This window comes from Phacochoerus africanus, chromosome 4 (assembly GCF_016906955.1).
Source record: "Phacochoerus africanus isolate WHEZ1 chromosome 4, ROS_Pafr_v1, whole genome shotgun sequence".
NCBI classification, from domain to species: Eukaryota; Metazoa; Chordata; class Mammalia; order Artiodactyla; family Suidae; genus Phacochoerus; species Phacochoerus africanus.
The window spans coordinates 6,603,802-6,625,174 of record NC_062547.1 but is presented as its reverse complement, the minus strand read 5'-3'; the positions used below and the strand labels follow the sequence as shown (position 1 = coordinate 6,625,174).

General features: G+C 63.7%; 1 protein-coding gene across 8 annotated transcripts; it reads left to right on the top strand.

Annotated features, from left to right (window-relative positions):
• Positions 1-324: 324 nt before the first annotated feature.
• PCNX3 (pecanex 3) lies at positions 325-21,167 on the top strand. Of its 8 annotated transcripts, none has more exons than XM_047775276.1 (35): positions 326-1,041; positions 1,403-1,590; positions 1,830-1,929; positions 2,034-2,073; positions 2,175-2,270; positions 2,495-3,622; positions 4,118-4,241; positions 4,330-4,508; positions 4,827-4,917; positions 5,280-5,415; positions 6,454-6,575; positions 7,343-7,496; positions 7,733-7,765; positions 8,009-8,180; positions 8,284-8,394; positions 8,718-8,809; positions 8,965-9,074; positions 9,248-9,353; positions 9,463-9,555; positions 9,716-9,866; positions 10,717-10,861; positions 11,194-11,371; positions 12,127-12,235; positions 12,393-12,522; positions 12,924-12,982; positions 13,086-13,301; positions 14,131-14,384; positions 17,965-18,195; positions 18,339-18,442; positions 18,746-18,893; positions 18,993-19,223; positions 19,313-19,587; positions 19,918-20,072; positions 20,159-20,457; positions 20,533-21,167. In XM_047775276.1, the coding sequence occupies exons 1-35, from the start codon at positions 889-891 to the stop codon at positions 20,725-20,727; spliced, it is 6,108 nt and encodes a 2,035-aa protein (XP_047631232.1). In that variant the 5' UTR covers positions 326-888; the 3' UTR covers positions 20,728-21,167. The 8 variants fall into 8 exon arrangements, with proteins under 8 accessions (XP_047631225.1, XP_047631226.1, XP_047631228.1 ...); XM_047775275.1 differs by having other exon boundaries at positions 6,415-6,575; XM_047775269.1 differs by having other exon boundaries at positions 325-1,041; positions 4,121-4,241; positions 6,415-6,575; positions 20,159-21,167.
• The last annotated feature ends 206 nt before the right edge of the window (positions 21,168-21,373 follow it).

The following is a 21,373-nucleotide window of genomic DNA, read 5'->3' as shown; positions in this document are numbered from 1 at the left end:
GGAAGTAGAGGCCGCTCGTGACGTTTGACGTCCAGCGCTAAAAAGGGCGCACCTAGAGGGGCTTGCTCCAGTAGCGCACAACTGTGGCTTTAGCCCCCAGGGGTGTCCACGCCTCCGTCCTTTTCCTCGCCTCTAGTAACTCTTCCCTCGCGTTCCGCCAAGTGATCGCGGCTAGGTTGGCATCGCTTAGGTGTGCGCATGCGCTCAAGGACTTGTGTCTTTTGGATCGTCCCTTCCTTAGCTGCGCAAGCCCAGAGGGCTCTCCCGCTTCTTATCGGTCCACCACCTCCCTGCGCTTGCGCATTCGAGCCGAAAGGTTTTCCTTTTCCGGGTCCCAACTGGTCTCGTCGGGCGCATGCGCCACTGCAGGTTGGCGGCTCGCGGCTCCTTCTTCCGGCCTCCCCCTTGGGTCGGCTCCCGCAGAAGCGGGGCGACCGCGGAGCCCAAAGCGAGTGACCTGTGACCCCGGAAGTGGACCTCAGGGTCCCGGGGCTCTCCCCGGGCCGGAACCGTGGGAGCCGTCGTCTGCACCCCCGGAGCACCCACCCCACGCCCACCTCTGGATGCCGCCGACCGGTGCCCGGCCCGTGCCCTGCGCCTGCCCGCCGGTCCGGCCCTTAGGAGCAGTTCTGGGCCGGGGGTCGGGGCCTGGACCCCACCCCTGATGCGGCTCCACCCCGGCTCTTGGGTCTCGCACCACTGACTGCCCTGGCCGGCCCCGCCCCCTGCCCGCACCCTCGCCCCACCGACCCCTCTCCCCCGCTGGGGGAGGCCATGGCGTGAGCGCGAGGTTGGGCCCCGGGGCCCTCGGGCGCCAGGCGGGGCATGGGCCGGGGGCCGCCCCCATGAGGGTCCCGGGAGGGGGGCGCGCGCAGCAGCGGCGGGGCCATGGGGTCGCAGGTGTTGCAGATCCTGCGCCAGGGGGTGTGGGCCTCGCTCACCGGCGGTTGGTTCTTCGACCCACACCAGAGCACCTTCTCCAACTGCTTCCATCTCTATGTCTGGATCTTCCTGCTCACCTTTCCTTTCTTGCTGTATATGGTGAGATGCTGCGGCCACCTGTAACTCGTGCCGGGGAAAGGGAGGGCAGATGTCACGAAGGGGTGCAGCCTGGCAGGGATTCTGGGCTGTGGCTGGGGCGCTGGGGTGTGGGAAGAGGATTCACTGCGGAGTCTGGAGTGTGTGGAAGAGAGGCCAGAATTTTCCTGGCCTGGGTGACCTTGAATCTCACTTAATCTCATTCCAGTTATGCTGGAGATAGGGCTGCCTCGTAGGGTCTTTGTATTGGTAGCCGGCAGGGGTGATGAAGTTTTATGAATTTGTGTGTCCTAGTCCTGACTGTGGTGGTAGGTGGTAGGGGCAGGGCTGTGTGAAGAGGGACCTGACTTGCTGCCGCCCCCAGGTCCTGCCCCCCAGCTTGATGGTGGCTGGTGTGTACTGCCTTGTGGTGGCTGTCATCTTCGCTACCATCAAGACTGTGAACTATCGGCTGCATGCTATGTTCGACCAGGGCGAGATTGTGGAGAAGCGCAACTCTGCCATGGGGGACCCAGAGGAAGAGCCTGCCCAGGGGGACAGCAGTCTGCCCAGGTAGGCGGGGCAGGGCCTATGCTGGGAATGGCGGGGTCTTGGTGCCTGGGCCTGAGCATTGGAGAATGAAGGGGCTTAGGGAACCTTGGCTTCATGAGCGAGCGGCCAGTTGTTCTTTGTGTTGGCCCTGGATTTGTAAGGGGGATCCCTGTGGAGGGAGAAGCAATGGGGATGGCGGAGGAAGAACTGTATGGAGAGGAAAGGGCAGCTCAAAGCTGATGTTCCTTTTCCACTGCTAGGGACCCCGGAGTGGAGATGACAGTATTTCGGAAAGTGAGTTCCACACCCCCTGTACGCTGTAGCTCTCAGCATTCCGTGTTTGGCTTCAACCAGGTCTCGGTGAGTGGCTCTGGCCCTCGGCCTCCCCCCTCTCTTCTCCTGGGAGCCCGTCCTGAGCCCACTTTTTGCCTTGTTTGCTCCCTCATCCTTTTCTCTCTGCTCAGGAGCTGCTTCCCCGGATGGAGGACTCTGGGCCCCTCCGAGGTAGGTGGCTTCCCGTCAGGACTGAAGGTGGCGGTGCAGAACAGGGAGTGGCGCGTAGATGCCTCGAGGTCCTGCTGACGCCTCCGGGGCTGTGGTTGCAGACATCAAGGAGCTGGTGCGGGAGCAGGGCAGCAACAACGTGATCGTGACCTCAGCCGACCGAGAGATGCTGAAGCTGAGCTCCCAGGAGAAACTGAGTGAGTGGGCACGATGGGCAGGGGTGCAGGGAAAGACTGGGGTCATGTCTTTGCGTCACCCCAGCTTTTGCTCCCTCGGCGCTCTCTTTGTTCTCTTAGACGGGGCCTTCTCGGGGTCCTGCTCCAGCTGGGCTCTCAAACTAGGGGCCGCAAAACCCCCTTCGCCACCAGTTCCTTTTATGGAATGGCACTCTCTTCTCTTTTGTCTCCCTTTCTCCTGACAGTTGGAGACCTTCCCCAGACGCCCCCAGGGGCTGCCCCCGACCCATCTCTCCCCAGCACGGACTCTTCAGAACGGTCTCCCCTGGCAGGAGAGGGAGCCCCCTGGAGCGGGAGCAGCGTGGCCGACACTCCCATGAGCCCCCTGCTGAAGGGGAGCCTCAGCCAGGAGCTGAGCAAGAGCTTCCTGACCCTGACCCGGCCTGACCGGGCCCTGGTGAGGACCAGCAGTCGACGGGAACAACGCCGGGGAGCGGGTGGCTACCAGCCCCTGGACCGGCGGGGCTCCGGGGAGCCCACACCCCAGAAGGCCGGCTCCTCGGATTCCTGCTTCAGTGGCACTGACCGCGAGACGCTGAGCAGCTTCAAGAGTGAGAAGACCAACTCCACCCACCTGGACAGCCCCCCCGGCGGGCAGGCCCCCGAGGGCAGCGACACAGACCCACCCTCGGAGGCTGAGCTGCCCGCTTCACCGGATGCCGGGGTCCCCTCAGACGACACACTACGTTCCTTTGACACGGTCGTAGGAGCAGGGACGCCTCCAGGCCCGGCTGAGCCGCTCCTGGTTGTGCGGCCCAAGGACTTGGCCCTGCTGCGGCCTAGCAAGCGGCGGCCGCCCCTGCGAAGACACTCCCCGGCTGGCCGTGCCCCTCGGCGGCCACTGCTCGAAGGCGGGGGCTTTTTTGAGGACGACGACACCAGCGAGGGCAGTGAACTGAGCCCGGCTTCCAGCCTCCGGTCCCAGCGTCGCTATAGCACCGACAGCTCTTCCTCCACTTCCTGCTACTCTCCCGAGAGCTCTCGGGGTGCAGCGGGGGGACCCCGGAAACGACGGGCGCCCCACGGGGCTGAGGAGGGGACTGCTGTGCCCCCCAAGCGGCCCTATGGGACCCAGCGGACGCCTAGTACTGCCAGCGCCAAAACTCATGCCCGCGTGCTGAGCATGGATGGGGCAGGGGGTGATGTCCTCAGGGGCCCCCTGGCTGGGTCCAAGGCTGAGCTGGAGGCCCAGGCGGGGGTGGAGCTGGCTGCGGGTGAGCCCGCTGTGCTGCCCGCCGAGGCCCGCAGGGGACCTGCTGCCAACCAGCCTGGCTGGCGGGGGGAGCTGCAGGAGGAAGGTGCCGTGGGGGGAGGTGAGTGCCGACTCCAGAGCTGGGGCGGGGCGGGGGGGGGGGGGGTCTAGGTAGGGCCGGGGGTTTGGGCAAGGGGCAGCTGGAGTGGACCGGGTCAGAGTCAGCTCAGCGTCCGTCTCGGGCTGGTGGATGCAGACACAGCAATCTAGTGACGTCTTTGGTCAGAGAACTCATGTACGCAGGGCTCCGATGGTGAGACCGAGGCAGAGACAGGCCCCTGGCTCCACATCTTGCATTTAGGACCTGACGCCTCTTCTCTTTGAGGACCCTCAGTAGCCACCCTCCTTCTCCAGGGCCACCAGTGGGCCGAGCAGAGCATGCCCTTGTTTCTAGGGGCCCAAGTGTTAGGTGACCTGTCTGGGCCGCAGAGCCAGCACATGGTTGGACGAGGCCTGACCTTTAGGTCCCCACAGGAGCACCTGTCCCTTCCCCTGGGCTCTGTCCAAGCCTCTGTCACTGATGTTCGGGGGCGGGGGGCGGGGCTTTCTCTGGCAGCAGCCGAGGAGACAGGCAAGCGGGACCGCTCGAGCAGCGTGAGGCGGACACAGGCGATTCGGAGGCGGCACAATGCCGGCAGCAACCCCACCCCCCCAGCCTCGGTTATGGGGTCGCCGCCCAGGTGAGCTCACCGTCTGTGGTTGGAGGGGGGTGGGGGTCCAGCTGGCGCTTGGTGGCACTGACCCCAGGGCTGACTTCCTCCCCCCCAGCAGCCTGCAGGAGGCTCAGCGGGGCCGGGCCGCCTCCCACTCCCGGGCGCTGACACTGCCCTCTGCCCTGCACTTCGCCTCCTCGCTGCTCCTCACCCGGGCGGGCGCCACTGTGCACGAGGCCTGTACCTTTGACGACACCTCCGAGGGGGCCGTGCACTACTTCTATGACGAGAGCGGTGAGCCTCCTTCCCGAGTCCCGCGGCCGAGCCTCTGACCCCAGCTGGCCCTGCGCTCTCGCCCTTGAGGGTCATCGTCCCAGCAGCCGCGCTCGCTCCATCAGGCACCTGTAGCCCCCTGGGCCCCGTGGCGAGTGCTCACCAGCTCTTGGCTGCAGGCCCTCTCCCTTCCAGCGCTTGGTACCCAGGGGCCGGGCTGCCATCCAGGGGAACCCAGCACAGGGCTTTCCTTACCTGAGGGCCCTGGTGCCCCCGTGGGCTGGGCCTTGGCACTCCAGTCCCTGATAGGCTGCCTCGTGTCCCTCACCCTCGCCCCAGGTGTGCGGCGATCCTATACCTTTGGCCTGGCTGGAGGCGGCTACGAGAACCCCGTGGGGCAGCAGGGGGAGCAGGCAGCCAATGGAGCCTGGTGAGTCTCCTAGCTTGGCTCTTCTGGCGCAGCGGCCGGTGGGCTGCCACTTCTGGGGAGTTTTTCCCTTCCTTCTGTGAGCTGGAGTGGGGGCAGCTCAGGCTTCTAGGAGGGGAGGGCAGGGGCAGCAGTGAAGGGCTGGTCTGCAGGGATCTGGCTCCCTGGCTCCCTGGCGCTTCCAAGCAGGAGGCCCCCAGGGCCTGGGAGAGAAGCACGGCTGCCCCCTGTGGATGCCCCTGTGTTCTTTCTGGGTATTTGAGCAGCCCTCTTGGGACCCCAGTCATGGGCTGGCATTGACCTTGATCCCTCTCCGTTCCCGGGTTTGTGCACAGCCGCAGCCCTCACAGCCGCTGTTCCCACAGGGACCGCCATTCGCATTCCTCCAGCTTCCACTCCACTGACGTCCCAGAGGCGGCAGGTAGCCTGAACCTGCTGCAGCCTCGGCCTGTGGTCTTGCAGGGGATGCAGGTGCGCCGAGTGCCCCTGGAGATCCCAGAGGTGAGGGGCCAGCGGTCAGGGAAGGAGCTGCAGGAGGGGGCGGGGTGGGGGCAGGCCTCCGAGCACTCGCCCAGGCACCGGGAAGGACGGGCTGCTCTGAGTGACAGTGCTGCTCCCTGTGCGGGCACCTGCACAGTGGGTGGGGGACATACTGTCCAAGCTGGTGCGTGTCAGCAGAGTTGATGAGAGCACCTCTTCTTGCTCCAAAAAGTGTCTGATGCGAAGTGACTCACGTGGTCGGCTAGAGAGTAACGGGAGTGCTGAGAACACCGAGGCAGAGGCTCAGGGTTTAAAGAACAGTCATAGACGTGGCACCCATGTGCCCAGGGCCACAGAGAGACCACGGGCAAGGCCCGGAAGCCCCCCGTACCCCTTTCTGATGCATTTATTCTCCTTAACCATCATGTGGAGTAGTGGCGTTGCTCTTATACAGCAGCCAGCCGCCTCCGGAGACAAGGGCGTGCTGCTCTGGCTCTCAGATGTCCCCAGAGCCCAGCACAGGGACAGGCCCAGAGTTGTGTTCCATAAATACTTGTGGAATTAAAGACACAAGGAGCCCAGAGAGGCTGAGGAGTTGGCCCAGGGCCTCATAGCACCGGCATTGGCACCCAGACCTGTCCTCAGGGCCAGCACTCTGTGTGCTCCAGGGCTGGGCGGTCAGAGTGATCTGGTGGTTCTGGGAGGAGGGTAGCATTTATGCCATGGGTCCCAAGGGATGAGATGGGTTTCACTGAGCCCAGGAAGAGGAGGGAGATGCTGCCCGCCTCGGGGAGACAGACACAGGAGCTAGGAACTCTGGCCCCCGGTAGGCCCAGAAGTCCCCACGGCCATTGAGCCCCATCCTGGGAACCTGGAGGAAGGAGCAGGCCCCTGGATGGAGGGGCAGGGCCGATAGACGGTGGGGCCTTTCTGTGTCGACCAGCCAGTGTGTGCTGGGCGGGGGTGGCAGTGGACCATGCAGGGGTGAGGGGCTGATGGCCGCGGCTGTGGGGACCGCAGTTTGACCTGCTGGACCAGGACTCCCTGCACGAATCCCAGGAGCAGACGCTGATGGAGGAGGCACCGCCTCGGGCCCAGCATAGCTACAAGTACTGGCTTCTTCCTGGCCGCTGGACCTCTGTGCGTTACGAGCGGCTCGCCCTACTGGCCCTGCTGGACCGGTGAGCACCCCCCCACCCCCAGCCCCCAACCCTTGATCGTCCCTGCTCCCTGGCCTTCTGGACTTTGAACCTGTGGAGGCCGTCATAGCAACAGAGAACCTGCTGGGGTCGCTGAGGTTGCATGGAGGGCTGGAGCCTGCAGTGGGATTGCTTAGGGTTCCTCTGGGTGCAGAGGGGTGGCCAAGTGGGTGGTGCTCTGGTCATTTCTTCTCTCCCAAGGCTTTACTTAAAACATCATTCCCGTCCAGCGTGTTGGTTTTATTCGCTTATGTTTTCAATCCAATTAAGTTTCAGGACCTAAAAAGGCTCACGTAGCACCTAACCTAGCTTTCCCCTTTTCTGGGAGGAAACTGAGGGCCAGAAAGTTAGAGAAGTTAGTTGGTGTTTGTTGCCTGGGTGAATGATTTGGGCCTGGAACCCGTGTCCCAGCTGCCTGTCCTCTAGATTTCTCCTGTGACTGATGTCGCCTGTGTGTGTGGCGTGTGGGAGGGAGATGGGCAAATCCCAGAGTGGTGCCGCCTGAGGCCTTACGGTCTGGAAGGACAGCGACTGGAAGTGGGCCGCAGGGTAGCAGAGGGATGGCTTCCTGGAGCAGGTGCGACCTGGCCCTGCCTTTGCGAGGGCATAGGTTCAGATACTCAGGGCGACAGCCGGCAGGGGCACAGTCCCAGATGAGGGTCTTGGTGTCTAGGTCCTGTGTCTGCCCCCAACCCCTTGCCCCACTAGCGGGTGGGCAGGCGGGTGTGCTGACCCTGCTGTCTTTCCAGGACGCGGGGGCTGGTGGAGAACATCCTTGGTGTCGGCTTGAGCAGCCTTGTCGCCTTCCTGGGCTACCTGCTGCTGCTCAAGGGCTTCTTCACCGACATCTGGGTCTTCCAGTTCTGCCTGGTCATCGCCTCCTGCCAGTACTCTCTGCTGAAGGTCAGGCCTGGCTCCCTGCGTCTCCCTCCTTCCTTCCCGCTCTTCCCGAGGCCCGTCTTAAGCAGCTAAGATGCTTCAGATCCCTTGTAGCCACCTCCCCCGCATCTTACAAACCAGAGGACTGAGGCTTAGACCAGTCCAGTCTGGCCCAGTGGTGAAACTGAACAGGTCCCGGGGCCTCTGACCCGCCGCTGGGTACTGGCTCTCGTCGCCAGCATAGTTCCTGTCTCTTCCAGAGCGTGCAGCCCGACGCGGCATCTCCCATGCACGTGAGTACCCGCGGCGCAGCACCTCTCCCCAGGAGGCTCAGGAGAGACAGGGCTCCCTCACCGCCCCCATCACCCCCAGATCCTTGGTCCCTCTGCCCTCACCCTACCAAGTCTTCTGTCTTGCACCCAGGGCTGGGCCCGGGGCACGGAGGCGTGCGTGAGCCTGTGAGTGGGCGTGTGCATGTGTGAGTAGGGATCTGGGTGGGGTGGGGGGGACGGGTTCCTCACAGGCCCGCTCCTCAGGGCCACAACTGGGTGATCGCGTACAGCCGGCCTGTCTACTTCTGCATCTGCTGTCTGCTCATCTGGCTGCTGGACGCCCTGGGCTCCGCTCAGCCCTTCCCGCCCGTCTCTCTCTATGGCCTCACGCTCTTCTCCGCCTCCTTCTTCTTCTGCGCCCGTGACGTGGCCACTGGTAAGACGGCAGGGCATTGAGGTTATCCAGGGGGCGAGGCCCCGAGGGTGGGCCGAGGGGCAGCCTGCAGGCTGACTGGGCCTTCGCTTCCCCTCCTGGCCAGTGTTCACCTTGTGCTTCCCATTCGTCTTCCTCCTGGGCCTCCTGCCCCAGGTGAACACCTGCCTCATGTACCTGCTGGAGCAGATAGACATGCACGGCTTTGGGGGCACAGGTATGAGGCCTACGGGAGGTTGGGAGTGAGGAGGCGGGGCAGGGCCCAGGAGGGGCCGTGGCTCCAGCCCTTTGCTGCGCCTTCTCCCACATCCGCATGCGGGATTCTGAGAGGCCATCTCTTCCCCTCCCTTCCCTCCCATCCCCTCTCCAGGCAAGTGGTTTAAACCCAAGAAAGCCCGAAGTTCTGAGGGCCTCCCTGGGCTCGGGGAGCAGAGAGCTCTGGGCTGGAGCGGGGCTCTGACGGGGTTCGTTAGCCTTTGGGAGTTGAGGGGAGCCGGGGCGCGGAGTTGGGTACCATCGGGTCGGTGTTTCTCTCTGCAGCTGCCACCAGCCCGCTCACTGCGGTCTTTAGTCTCTCTCGCAGCCTCCTGGCTGCTGCCCTGCTCTATGGCTTCTGCCTCGGAGCCATCAAGGTAGGGATGGCCTGGGGTGGGGGCCTTGCTGAAACCTGGGGGTTACTGGGACAGGGCCATGATTGGGCTCAGTGTCTCCCCTGGGGATCAGGGCGTCAGGGGGTTGGCGGCACTCCTGGCCCCCGTGCTTATTCTCACACCGGTTCGCTCCCCAGACTCCTTGGCCAGAGCAGCACGTCCCTGTCCTCTTTTCCGTCTTCTGCGGCCTCCTGGTGGCGCTGTCCTACCACCTGAGCCGGCAGAGCAGCGACCCCACTGTGCTCTGGTGGGTGCCTGCTTGTGCTTTTTTGTGTGCGTGCGTGCGTGTGTGCGTGTGTGTGTGTGTGAGTTGAAGGGTCTGTGGGTCTGTGCATGTGCCATCACTGCCTGTGCTGGAGCCTCTGGGGGAAGGGGCAGCCCCCACAGACCCACGCCCCTGGTGCTTCCCTTGCCCCCCAGGTCTCTGATCCGCAGCAAGCTCTTCCCTGAGCTGGAGGAACGGAGCCTGGAGACGGCCCGCGCCGAGCCCCCAGACCCACTGCCAGACAAGATGCGCCAGTCAGTGGTGAGGGCCCGGGGTGGAGGGTTCTAGTCGCGGGATGGGGGGCTGTGGGCGGGTGTGGCCAGCCACTCGGCGGCGGGGGCACCCACGCTGGTGTTTTCCGGCCCCGCAGCGTGAGGTCCTGCACTCCGACCTGGTGATGTGTGTGGTGATTGCCGTGCTCACCTTCGCCATCAGCGCCAGCACCGTCTTCATTGCCTTGAAGGTTCGTGCGGCACAGGCCACCCTCCCCTCCCTGCCCTCGGCCTTTGCCAGGGCCCGCTCACCCTGAGGGCCCGGGCAGCCGTGGCCTTGGGTCCTTCCCAGCCCCTGGCTGACCTGGGCCTGCCCCTGCTCGGCTGAGGCCCTGCCTGTCCCCCTCGCAGTCAGTGCTGGGTTTCGTGTTGTACGCGCTGGCTGGGGCCGTGGGCTTCTTCACGCATTACCTGCTGCCGCAACTCCGCAAACAGCTGCCCTGGTTCTGCCTGTCACAGCCCGTGCTGAAGCCGCTGGAGTACAGCCAATACGAAGTGCGCGGTGAGTGGCCCCAGCCCGGGCTGCGAGCGCTCCCCTCCTGCTCAGTCCGAGCGAGCGGACCTGCAGCCTGAGGGGGGCGTGGGCCACGCAGCTCAGTGCCAGCAGGGGGCGGCCTCTGCCCACACCTCCCTGCAGCCCTTCGCTGCCCTCGGTATCCTCCTGTGCCCACACTCACCCTGCCCTCTCCACCGTTTTCCCGCCTGCCTTTCTAAGGAGGTGGAAGAAGTAGAATTCCAGGCCTGGAAGGGCTGTGCTGCCCAGGATTACGGCCGGCTACCAGCGAACCCGATCAGCATTAGCACCTGCTGAGCGCGGGTTGTGCTTTTTACTTGGATTGTGCAGCAAGAACATTCTCGGGCCAGTATTTGAACATCTGGACTTGTTACACGAAGGTCTGTGTGCCTTCCTTTTTCAAACAATGAAGGATGTGGCCCGCCTGGCCGCATCCCCAGGTAGCGGCCGTCAGCTCCAGCCAGGCGGCAGCCACCCCTTCGGAAGGGCCCTGCAGCTGAGGATCCTGTGAACTTGGGCCTCGCCAGCCTGCTCTGACTCCAGCGGGCACTTGGGCTGTCTTCGTCAGCCTTGCTGTCACAGCCAGCCCTTCGGGCAGAACACCTGCCCTCGGCCCCCAAGACCCCCTACCTGGGCTCCACTGAGTGGTCAGAGATCAGCCGCTGCCCCCTCTGCCACCTGCTCAACGTCTCTGGGGACCCAGAGCACATCCCCGTGTCCTGGGTTTTGCCCTCCCTCTGGGTCCCTTCAGGGAGCACACCTGTCCCTCTCTGCGCCGGGAGGGGAGCGTGGAGGGCCAGGCGCTGACGGCAGTCCCACCTCCCACTTTTTGTTGCAGGCGCTGCCCAGGTGATGTGGTTTGAGAAGCTGTACGCCGGCCTGCAGTGCGTGGAGAAGTACCTCATCTACCCCGCCGTGGTGCTCAACGCGCTCACAGTGGACGCCCACACTGTCGTCAGCCACCCGGACAAGTTCTGCCTCTAGTGAGGACCACTGGCCCCCGGCCATCCCATCTCCATCCCCAGGTGACCCGGGGGGAAACTGAGGCCCAGAGAAGGAAGGAGGCCCATCTCGGTTGCCCATCATGCTGAAGTAGCACCCTGGCTCTTGACGCCGTTGAAGGAGCCGCCTCTTTGAAAGCAGACAGGTCCCTCGTGTGTCCAGAGGGGGTGACCTCTGTGGCCAGCAGAGTTCCTGGCCTGAAGGGGCAGGGCCTAGCCCGGCAGAGCCCAGGCCGGGGCCGGCAAGGGATGGATCCCCACACCCACTGCCCCAAGTCTGCGCCTGGTGCCTGACGCCTGTGCCTCGCCTGCAGCTGCCGGGCGCTGCTGATGACCGTGGCCGGGCTGAAGCTCCTGCGCTCGGCTTTCTGCTGCCCGCCCCAGCAGTACCTGACCTTGGCCTTCACCGTCCTGCTCTTCCACTTCGACTACCCTCGCCTCTCCCAGGGCTTTCTGCTCGACTACTTCCTCATGTCCCTGCTCTGCAGCAAGGTGAGCGGGTGGCTGCCTCGCAGACTCCAGGCTGTGCGGTGGGAGCAGAACGTCCGCCTCGCAAGGGAGACCTTCCCCGGAGGCCTCAGCCCTTGGAGCTGCTGCGTGCTAGCCCCACTGTGCGCCTTCGTAGTGGCTCCTTGAGGCATCGGGCCCACCCAGGTTTAAAGAGGTTAAGTGCCTCAGACTCCCTGGGGAATGGGTGGCCAGCTGGGATATGAACAAAGGACCGTCCCCAGCACCGTACTGGAGGTCTGCAGGGAGACCGCGGCGTGGGCTGAGCTTTCATCGCACTCACATTCCAGGCTGGGTTCTGGCCTGGCCTAGGATGTTGGTGACCTAGACCGTGGCCCCGTCTGAGGGCAGGGCCTGTGACCGTCTCTCACCTCTCGGTACCACGGTCGAGGCCCAGCCTCGTCACTGTGAGTGGCATGTCTGAGCCAGTCATTCGTCTGCTCTACCTCGTCTGAACCTCAGTAGTCCCATCTGGGAAATGGGACAGCCATAGGCGCTCCCAGGGAAGTTATATGATTAAATGGCTAACGCCCCTTGAGAGTGGTTGCTTGGTCTGGAGCTGCTGATGGTATCGGGTGCTTTGAGGGAGGTTGGGAGAGTCAGGGCTGGGAATGACCTTGAACTTGACTCCCTTGTGGGCAGCCCGTGGGGCAGCCCCAGGCTCTGAGTGGGTACTTGGTAGACCCCTGTCTGTGAGCCATCTGTGTATCTTTTACCTTCTCCCCTTTCCCGCCCTGCAGCTGTGGGATCTGCTCTACAAGCTGCGGTTCGTGCTGACCTACATCGCGCCCTGGCAGATCACCTGGGGCTCAGCTTTCCACGCTTTTGCCCAGCCGTTCGCTGTGCCACGTACCCGGCCTGCTGCCTGCCGCCGGGGTGGGGGTGGGTGGGGAGGATGGGGCCTGGGTTGGGGGGTGCGGGGGGGGGGGGCTTGGCAGGGGCGGAGGAGTAGTGAGGGAGGCCGGGAGGGTCCTGCGTACCCGCCACCTCCTTGACTCGTGCCCAGACTCGGCCATGCTGTTCGTCCAGGCCCTGCTCTCAGCGCTCTTCTCCACGCCCCTGAATCCGCTGTTGGGCAGCGCTGTCTTCATCATGTCCTACGCGCGGCCCCTCAAGTTCTGGGAGCGTGACTACAAGTGAGTCATGGGACACCGGGCAGGTGCCCGGCGTGCCACTCAGAGGGACTTGGAGCGGAGGGGGTTGGCGGGACAGGAAGGTTGCTGGGAGAGAGGAAGGGGTTCGGAGCCCAGGCCGACGGGGCACGGTGGGCTGGCGGCACCGGTGTGAGTGCCGGGCGCGGCGGGCTTCAGTGAGGGGGCTGATCCACAGAGGCCTCGGGCTCATACCCGGGCTTTCTGGCTCTGTGGTTCTGGGTGAGTCCCTCACCTTCTGTCACGGGCCTGCTGTGGCATCCGCCTCAGAGCACAGGGGTGCGGGCTCCGAGGACGTGGTGGGCGGCTGGCGGGAAAACCATCATCTGAGCCCTGTGCAGCCTTGGGCTCTTGGCCACCTGTGTTGTCACCCTCTCTCTGAACAGCACTAAACGCGTGGATCATTCCAACACCCGCCTGGTCACCCAGCTGGACCGGAACCCCGGTGAGTACCTGGCCATCAAGGGGCTTTAGGGCAGGGTCTCCCTGGAAAGGATGCCTTGCTCATGTGTCACTTTGTCCGTGTGTTCATCCACCCTGGGTCCCAGGCGCTGATGACAACAACCTCAACTCCATCTTCTATGAGCACTTGACTCGCTCGCTGCAGCACACGCTGTGTGGGGACCTGGTGCTGGGCCGCTGGGGCAACTACGGCCCCGGCGACTGCTTCGTCCTGGCCTCCGACTACCTCAATGCCCTGGTGCACCTCATCGAGGTCGGCAATGGCCTTGTCACCTTTCAGCTGCGTGGCCTTGAGTTCCGCGGTGAGCCGCCGGGCTCTGCGTCTGCTCCAGCCCTGCTCTGCCCTGGTTTGCTGGGGGCCCTGAGCAAAGCCCCTTTCCTCCCTGGGCCTGGGTTTCCCAGTCCAAGCAGTGAGGCGGAGGGTCTCCTTGGCCCAGCCCTGCCCCTGCCCCTGCCCCGATTTTGGCAGGTCTGTAGTGAACAGCCCACTCTCTGGTCTCAGGCCTGGCCCAGGTTGGTGCCACGCATGAGCCCTGGTGAGTGAGCTGGCTCCTCACCCTCAGGAAGATGTGCCTGGTGGGGCCCGGCCCGGCCCAGCCCAGCCCGGCCCAGAAGAGGTCCCCCAAGGGCAGAGGGGCTGTGAGCATAGCTGGGAGCAACAGGACTCTGGGCTTCAGTAGTTCCCTTTGTGGCATAGTGGACCCAACTAGTATCCAGCAGGATGCGGGCTCCATCCTTGGCCTCGCTTAGTGGGTTAAGGATCCGGGGTTGCCGTGAGCTGTGGTGTAGGTTGCAGGTGTGGCTCAGATCCATTGTCACCATGGCTGTGGTGTAGGCTGGCAGCTGCAGCTCCAATTCTACCTCTAGCCTGGGAACTTCCATATGCCGCGAGTGTGACCTTAAAAAAATAATTAATAAATACATGAATGAGGGACCAGGCCCTGTCCCCCCAGCCCCCACCCCAGTTCTACCCCACTGTGGCCGCTGGGAGTTGGGGGAGAAGGGACTCATTGGTGACGGTCCTTTAGGGATGGTCACTCACATGGCATCTCGGGGAGGTCCCTGGGCCCTCTGGGGGAGGAGCAGGCAGGGGTGTCGCCACGGCCCCCCTGACCCTGCAGGTCCCTGCAGGTACATACTGCCAGCAGCGCGAGGTGGAGGCCATCACAGAGGGCGTGGAGGAGGATGAGGGCTGCTGCTGCTGCGAGCCTGGCCACCTGCCGAGGGTCCTGTCCTTCAATGCCGCCTTTGGGCAGCGCTGGCTGGCCTGGGAAGTGACAGCCAGCAAGTACGTGCTGGAGGGCTACAGCATCAGCGACAACAACGCTGCCTCCATGCTGCAGGTCTTCGACCTCCGCAAGATCCTCATCACCTACTATGTCAAGGTGCGGAGGGCGGGGCGGCCGGGCGGCAGGGCTCCCCGCTGCTGAACGCGCCCTGGCCGGGAGCCTCCGGGGGGCCATCTCCTCCATCTGTGGGAGCCTCTTTTGCCCAAGGGGAGCAGAGGACTCCATTTAAGCATCCTCCAAGGTGCCACTGCTGAAGGGCAGGCTGGGCTCAGAGGCCCATGTGACTGTCACTCTGACAGAGGGGTGTTCGGGGTGGGGGGCTCCCCATCCCCTCTCCAGGAGGCTCACGTGGGGCTGTGAGTACTGCGAGCTGGTGAGCAGCACGTGTGCGGATCCTCTCACTGGGCTTCTGGTCCCGAGAGGGACACTGCCAATGCCCGCCTTCCAGGCCACCAGCCCCGCCAGTGCTAACAGTGGTGGCACTAATGACAACCTTAGGGCAGCTGCCAAGCGGTGGTATTTACTGAGGTTCTGCCAGGTGAAGCCCCCCGACACCCTCTGATGTAGAAATTGGCTCACAGAGGGGCAAGTGACTTTGTCTGAGGCCCCAGAATCAGGAGAAAGTGCCAGAGCTAGGCTTAGCCCTGGCCTGGCCCCGCTGTGCTGGGCTGGCACTCTGAGCGGAGCCCGAGGCTCCCAAGGCCTGTTGAGGGCAGAGGGGGTTGGGGAGGCACTGTGTGGGTTCTAGGAAGCCTGCAGGGTTGTCTGCCTTGCTGTGCCTCAGCTCAGCCCCTGAAGAAGTGGGGATTGTTGCAGTCCTGCGAGGGAACTAGAACGCGGAGGGTCCCCCCACCCCCCACCCCCATGCTCTCTCAGCCTCTGCCCTGGGGCTTGTCACGGGCCTGGGAGCTGCGGTCTGTTGGAGCCCAGGTGAGCCTGCCCCCCTGAGGCTCTCTGTAGGGCAGTCCTTAGCATTCCCCAGCTGTCCTTTGGCACCAAGGGACACTATTTGTGTCACTCGTCAGAGAAACGACTTTCTCTGCTGTTTTTTCCATCCACTCCTAGGGGAGGGTTTGCGATACCCCGACCTCCTTATTTTCATCAAGAAAGAGGCCGTGGTCCTGAGAGAGACATTCCCAGCCCAGGTCACCCAGGGTCACGATCCGTCCAGCTTCCTCTCCATCTCGAGAGGTGCCCCTGCCCAGGTCACCCAGCTGCCTCCCTGGACCTGGCTCAGGGCCAGCGTAACCTTCTCGAGGCTGTGCAGCGGGCCCTGGCCAGGCCCTGGCTGGCAGGCTCAGAGGAGCACCTCCCCTGCCCAGCTCCTCGTCCCGAGGGGAAACCAACCTGCCACCGCTGCCTCGATGGCTGGGCAGGATCGTGCCCATGTGGAGGGGCCTGGAGGACCTGGGGAGGGCTTTGCCCAGGACGGAGGGTGGGGTGAAGTTTGAAGGGATGAATGGGGCTGCCGAGGGTGGGGCCCAGGGGAGGGAGGGCCTGGAGCAGATTTGGGATGTGTCCCGTCCAGCCCTCGGGCTGGGCGGACAGGCAGAGCCCTTCCCCTGCAGCTCTGGCCCTTCTCCGCCCCCCACCCCTCACCTTCCTAGGAGTCCCTAAGTGCAGTTGGGTGAGAAGTTCAACCCCCCGTGGCCGCAGAGACACTGGCCCCCACATCCACCTGCAGCTAAGCCTTGGGGTCCTCTTAGCATTTCTAAGCCCAGGCATGTTTGTTTGTTGTTGGATTCTTTTAATAGCCCTTGGGAAAGGCAGGGCCGGTGGAGTCAGCCCCTTTTACAGTTGAGGAAGCTGAGGCTCACAGACCCTCCCTTGCAGTTAGAGGAGAGGCCAGTAAGGATGCTGGAGGCTCATGAGGGTTCAGTGAGTTACCCCATATGAAGCCGAGCAGAGCCTCACTCCCAGAAATGCTCGCGGATGGGCCCCGTTTCCCCTGAGAAGCTCTCTGAGGGCTGGCTCCCAGGATAGCTGGTTTCATAGAACACCATGTGCTGGCGAAAGTTCCCGAAGCACTTCCTCTGTGTCAGGCCGCGCCCCCGCCAAAGGTCTTTTGGGGGCTGTGGTGATGCCTGGACTGTAGAGAGCTCTTTGAACAAGGTCACTCGGGATCCCGTCTGCCTGGACCCTGAAGCTGTCCCACAGCCCTCCTGCCCGCATTCACCCTGTTAGGCTCCTGGTCCCTCTTCCTCATTTTGTTTTTGTTTTTTTAGGGCCACACCCGCAGCGTATGGAAGTTCCCAGGCTAGGGGTCAAATTGGAGTTACAGCTGCTGGCTTATGCCACAGCCACAGCCACACCAGATCCAAGCCGTGTCTGTGACCTACACCACAGCTCATGGCAGCGCCGGATCCTTAACCCACTGAGCGAAGCCAGGGATCAAACTTGCATTTTCATGGATGCTAGTCAGATTCATTTCCGCCGAGCCACGACAGGAACTCCCCCTGCTTCCTTTTGATTAAAGGGACACTCAGCCCTCCCCAGACTGCCCACCCACCTGCCATGGCCGTGGCTCTGCTGGGGCCAGGCTGCCAGCTACCAGGCAAGCCCCCATGTGCTAGAAACTGAACTGGTAAGCCCCCACCCAGGTCTCTCCAGGGAGCTATTTGAGGCCCTTGGCTCTTCCTGGCGTGCACTGTGGCCATTTTGCCCAGGCTCTTGGCCTCTCCGTGTTCTACCAGAGCCACCTTGCTGGACTGCTACTGCCAGGCACCCTCTATTCACGGCCAGCTGCTCCACTCCCCCAGCTCTGACTTCGGATCCCTGACCCAGGCAGAAGACCAGCCTCAGCGGTTCCATCCCAGGGCAGCACATGGAATCCCAGTAACCTCATTGGCTGCCAACTGCCAGCCTCTGTCCATTCATCCTGGCTGTGCCAGCTACCTGCCTCTCTAAAGCTCCTCTCTGATTGGCCAGATTCCTACTTAAAACTAGAAGACTCTCTGTCTCTCTCTCTCTCTTTTTTTTTTGGCTGTACCCATGGCATGAGGAAGTTACCAGGCCAGAAACAGAAGCTGAGCCAGTGACAGCACCAAGTCTTTAACTACTAGGCCGCCAGGGAACTCAACCAGCAGAATCTCTTAAGGGGTCCAGGAGCCCTGACTTTGGGCACAGATGCCTCTAGATTTTTTCTTTGGGGAAGCCCTGTGGCTGTCACACTTCAGTTACCTAAACGGACCCATGACCTAGGGGCACTTAGGCCCCACTGGCCTCCAGGCCGCCCGCTGCCTTAGCCTGACCTTCTAGGGCCTGAGGTTTGGATCCCACAGCATTGAGGTGTTGTGGGCCCTGGGGTTCCACCCCCTGCTGGCTGCTCCACTGTGTGACCTCAAGCAAGTCTGTTCTGTCCGAACCTCAGTTCCCCTTACAAACAGGGCAGGTAGGAAGAGGCCCGCATGCAAGCACTCGCCACAGCGCAGCACCTCCAGGGGACCCTCCGTGGGGAGGGGTGCTTCCTGTCCGCTTTCTCCCTCCTCCCTGGTGGAGAGAAGTGGAGCGGACCCGCCCACGGGGGTCAGGGAGCTGAGCTGGGACTCGGGATGGGTGTCCTCGGAAGCCACCTTCTGCCTTCTCTGTGGGAGAAGCCTCTTTACCCTGGTGCCCTCTCCTTCAGTGGCCAGGGCGAGGCCATGGCCCCAGTCGCTGACCCCAGCCCTCCTCACAGAGCATCATCTACTATGTGAGCCGCTCCCCAAAACTGGAGGCCTGGCTCAGCCACGAGGGCATCGCGACAGCCCTGCGTCCTGTGCGGGCGCCTGGCTATGCGGACTCAGACCCCACCTTCTCGCTGAGCGTGGACGAGGACTACGACCTCCGCCTTTCCGGCCTCTCGCTGCCCTCCTTCTGCGCAGTGCACCTGGAGTGGATCCAGTACTGCGCCTCCCGGCGCGGCCAGGTCTGGCCACCCCTACCCTGGGGCTGCCCTCCCCGCCCCTACCCCGGGCCTCCGCCTCCCTTCGCCTGGGCCCCAGCCCCCACCCCAAGTTCCCTGGCCCAGGTCTGAGCTGGCTTCTGAGGACGGGGGTCCTTGTGCTGCAGCCTGTGGACCAGGATTGGAACTCACCGCTGGTCACGCTGTGTTTTGGCCTGTGTGTGCTGGGCCGCCGGGCCCTGGGGACAGCCTCGCACAGCATGTCTGCCAGGTGAGTCCCCACAAGTCCAGCCAGGCCTTTCCCGCTCCCCTCCTCCACCTCCGCGAAGGGCTCGGGGGCTCTGACCGCGGCCCCCGGAGGCCACATCAGTCCTTCCTTCAGTGTGGCTCTTCTCCGTGGGCAAGGCGCTTCCCCGCTGTGACCTCTGACCGTGAGGGACATGGGCAGAGGCTGACCTCCTTGTCAGGATGGGGAAACCGAGGCCCAGCATGGTCTCTGCTCCGACTGCTCTGTGTAGAGCCCGAGCTCAGGGCCCCAGAGCCCTGGGCGGTCACCTCGGCTCCTCTTCCACAGCCTGGAGCCCTTCCTCTACGGCTTGCACGCCCTCTTTAAGGGGGACTTCCGCATAACCTCCCCGCGCGATGAGTGGGTCTTCGCCGACATGGACCTGCTCCACCGCGTGGTGGCACCCGGGGTGCGCATGGCCCTCAAGCTTCACCAGGTAGGCAGCGGTGCACCCAGGCGGGGTGGCCGGGTGGCCGGTGGAGCCTCAGACCCAAGGCGGCGGCCGCTGACCTCAGCCTGCCCGTCGTCCCTGCAGGACCACTTCACGTCCCCAGACGAGTACGAGGAGCCGGCCGCCCTGTACGATGCCATCGCGGCCAACGAGGAGCGGCTGGTCATCTCACACGAGGGCGACCCGGCCTGGCGCAGCGCCATCCTCAGCAACACGCCCTCGCTGCTGGCCCTGCGCCACGTCCTGGACGACGCCTCCGACGAGTACAAGATCATCATGCTCAACCGGCGCCACCTCAGCTTCCGCGTCATCAAGGTCAGGCCCCCCACCCCCACCCCGCTCTCCTCCGCCCCGGCCCCCGCCCGCCCGCCCGCCCTCCTGACCCTGGCGTGTGGCCTCCGCAGGTGAACCGTGAGTGTGTGCGCGGCCTCTGGGCCGGGCAGCAGCAGGAGCTGGTGTTCCTGCGCAACCGCAACCCCGAGCGAGGCAGCATCCAGAACGCCAAGCAGGCGCTCCGCAACATGATCAATTCCTCCTGCGACCAGCCGCTGGGCTACCCCATCTACGTGTCGCCCCTCACCACCTCGCTGGCCGGCAGCCACCCCCAGCTGCGGGCGCTGTGGGGTGGCCCCGTCAGCCTGGGCGCCATCGCCCGCTGGCTTCTGCACAGCTGGGAGAGGTGCGCTCCGACCCCACCACTGGCCCGTGAGGTCCACGGGGCGAGAAGCAGAGGCTCCCTCCTGGGTCTGACTGAGGGAGTGCGGGACCCAGGCTTGAGCCCTCAGGGCCCATCCGGCTGTACCCCCTGCTCCCCTCAGCCCGAGCTCAAGGTGGCCTTTGGCCTTCAGTGCTTTCCTCAAAAGCCCTGGCAGGCAGCAAGGTCTTCTAGAAACAGGACCCTGGGGCTCCGAGATGTTAGGTGACTTGTCTTGGGTCGGGGGCCTTTGCGTCTCCCCTCCACCTCCCAAGCCCCCACCCCCGCCGGTCTCTTCTCTGCCTCCTCCCGCAGGCTTCACAAGGGCTGTGGTGCCGGCTGCAACAGCGGTGGGAACGTGGATGACTCAGACTGCGGTGGCGGTGGCGGTGGCGGCGGCAGCGGCAGCGGTTTGACCTCTCTCGCCAGTAACCCTCCCTTGGCACAGCCCACACCTGAGAACACAGCAGGTGAGCAGGCCGGGCCTGGGCGAACCAGCGAGTGAGGAGGGAGGCCTGGCCCACGAAGGTCTCTGCCTCTTATCTGTCTCCCACAGGCGGCGGCGACCAGCCCCTCCCACCAGGCTCTGCCTGGGGCCCGAGGCCCTCCCTGAGTGGCTCTGGTGATGGGCGTCCCCCTCCTCTGCTGCAGTGGCCGCCCCCTCGGCTCCCTGGACCGTCCCCTGCTTCGCCTGCCCCCACTGAGGGTCCTAGGCCCTCAAGGCCCCCTGGCCCTGGTCTCCTTAGTTCTGAGGGTCCCAGCGGGAAGTGGAGCCTGGGGGGTCGGAAAGGGCTAGGGGGATCCGAGGGGGAGCCAGCCTCAGGGAGCCCTAAAGGAAGCACCCCCAAATCTCAGGTAAGGTTCTTATGGGAGGGTCAGGTCCCGGGCAGCTCAGGTCTGCTCTCCCACCAACCTCTCTCTCCTCCCCAGGCGCCCCTAGACCTCAGCCTCAGCCCGGATATCAACACCGACGCCTCGCCCTCCAGAGCCGCACAGGACTTTCCTTGCCTGGATGGCAGTGCTGCTGAGAGTGGCACGCCCACGGGGGCCCTGGGCGACTGGCCTGCACCTGCTGAGGAGCGGGAGAGCCCAGCTGCCCAGCCCCTGCTGGAGCATCAGTACTGAGTTACTCGGTGCCCGCTGGGTCCTAGCCCTGGATTCAGTAACTTGGACCCCTGGCCTTTGGGTCTCTCTACTGGACCACAGAACTGAGTGGCTTTGACTCCCACATGTGAACCCTGACCTTTGGCTGCCTTAGCCAGAGCACCAGAACTGAGTAGCCCAGACTTCTGACCTTGACCCCTGATCTCTCATCCCTAATCCAGGGCCCGGGCTCCCAAAGGCAGGCAGCCTCCCAGCCAGGCCCAAGAGCCAAACCCATGGGCTGGTCCCGCTTCAAGCCCATGGCCAGGACTGACTTGGCTTGCACTGCCTGCAGGGGTAGCCCCCTGACCTGGACTTGGGGCTGATATGTGGGAAGGGAAGGTTTCTTTTTTTTTTCTTTTTCTTTTTTTTTTTTTCGTGCTTCGGAGACACCAGAATTAATAACACTATTTTTGATTTTGGTTGGCAGTTTCTTCTATCTGGGGACGTTTGGGTGGAGGGGAGAAGAGCTGGCTAGGTCAGGGTAGATGAGCACAGAAGAGGGCATGAGGGATGTGGGTCTGGGTTGTGACAGGGTCAAGGTTAGACCAAGGTGAGGTGAGGTTCAAGTAGGACGGGATCCTTTCCCTCAGGAGCCTGTTCCCTTTTCAAGCCTTGATCTGAAGTT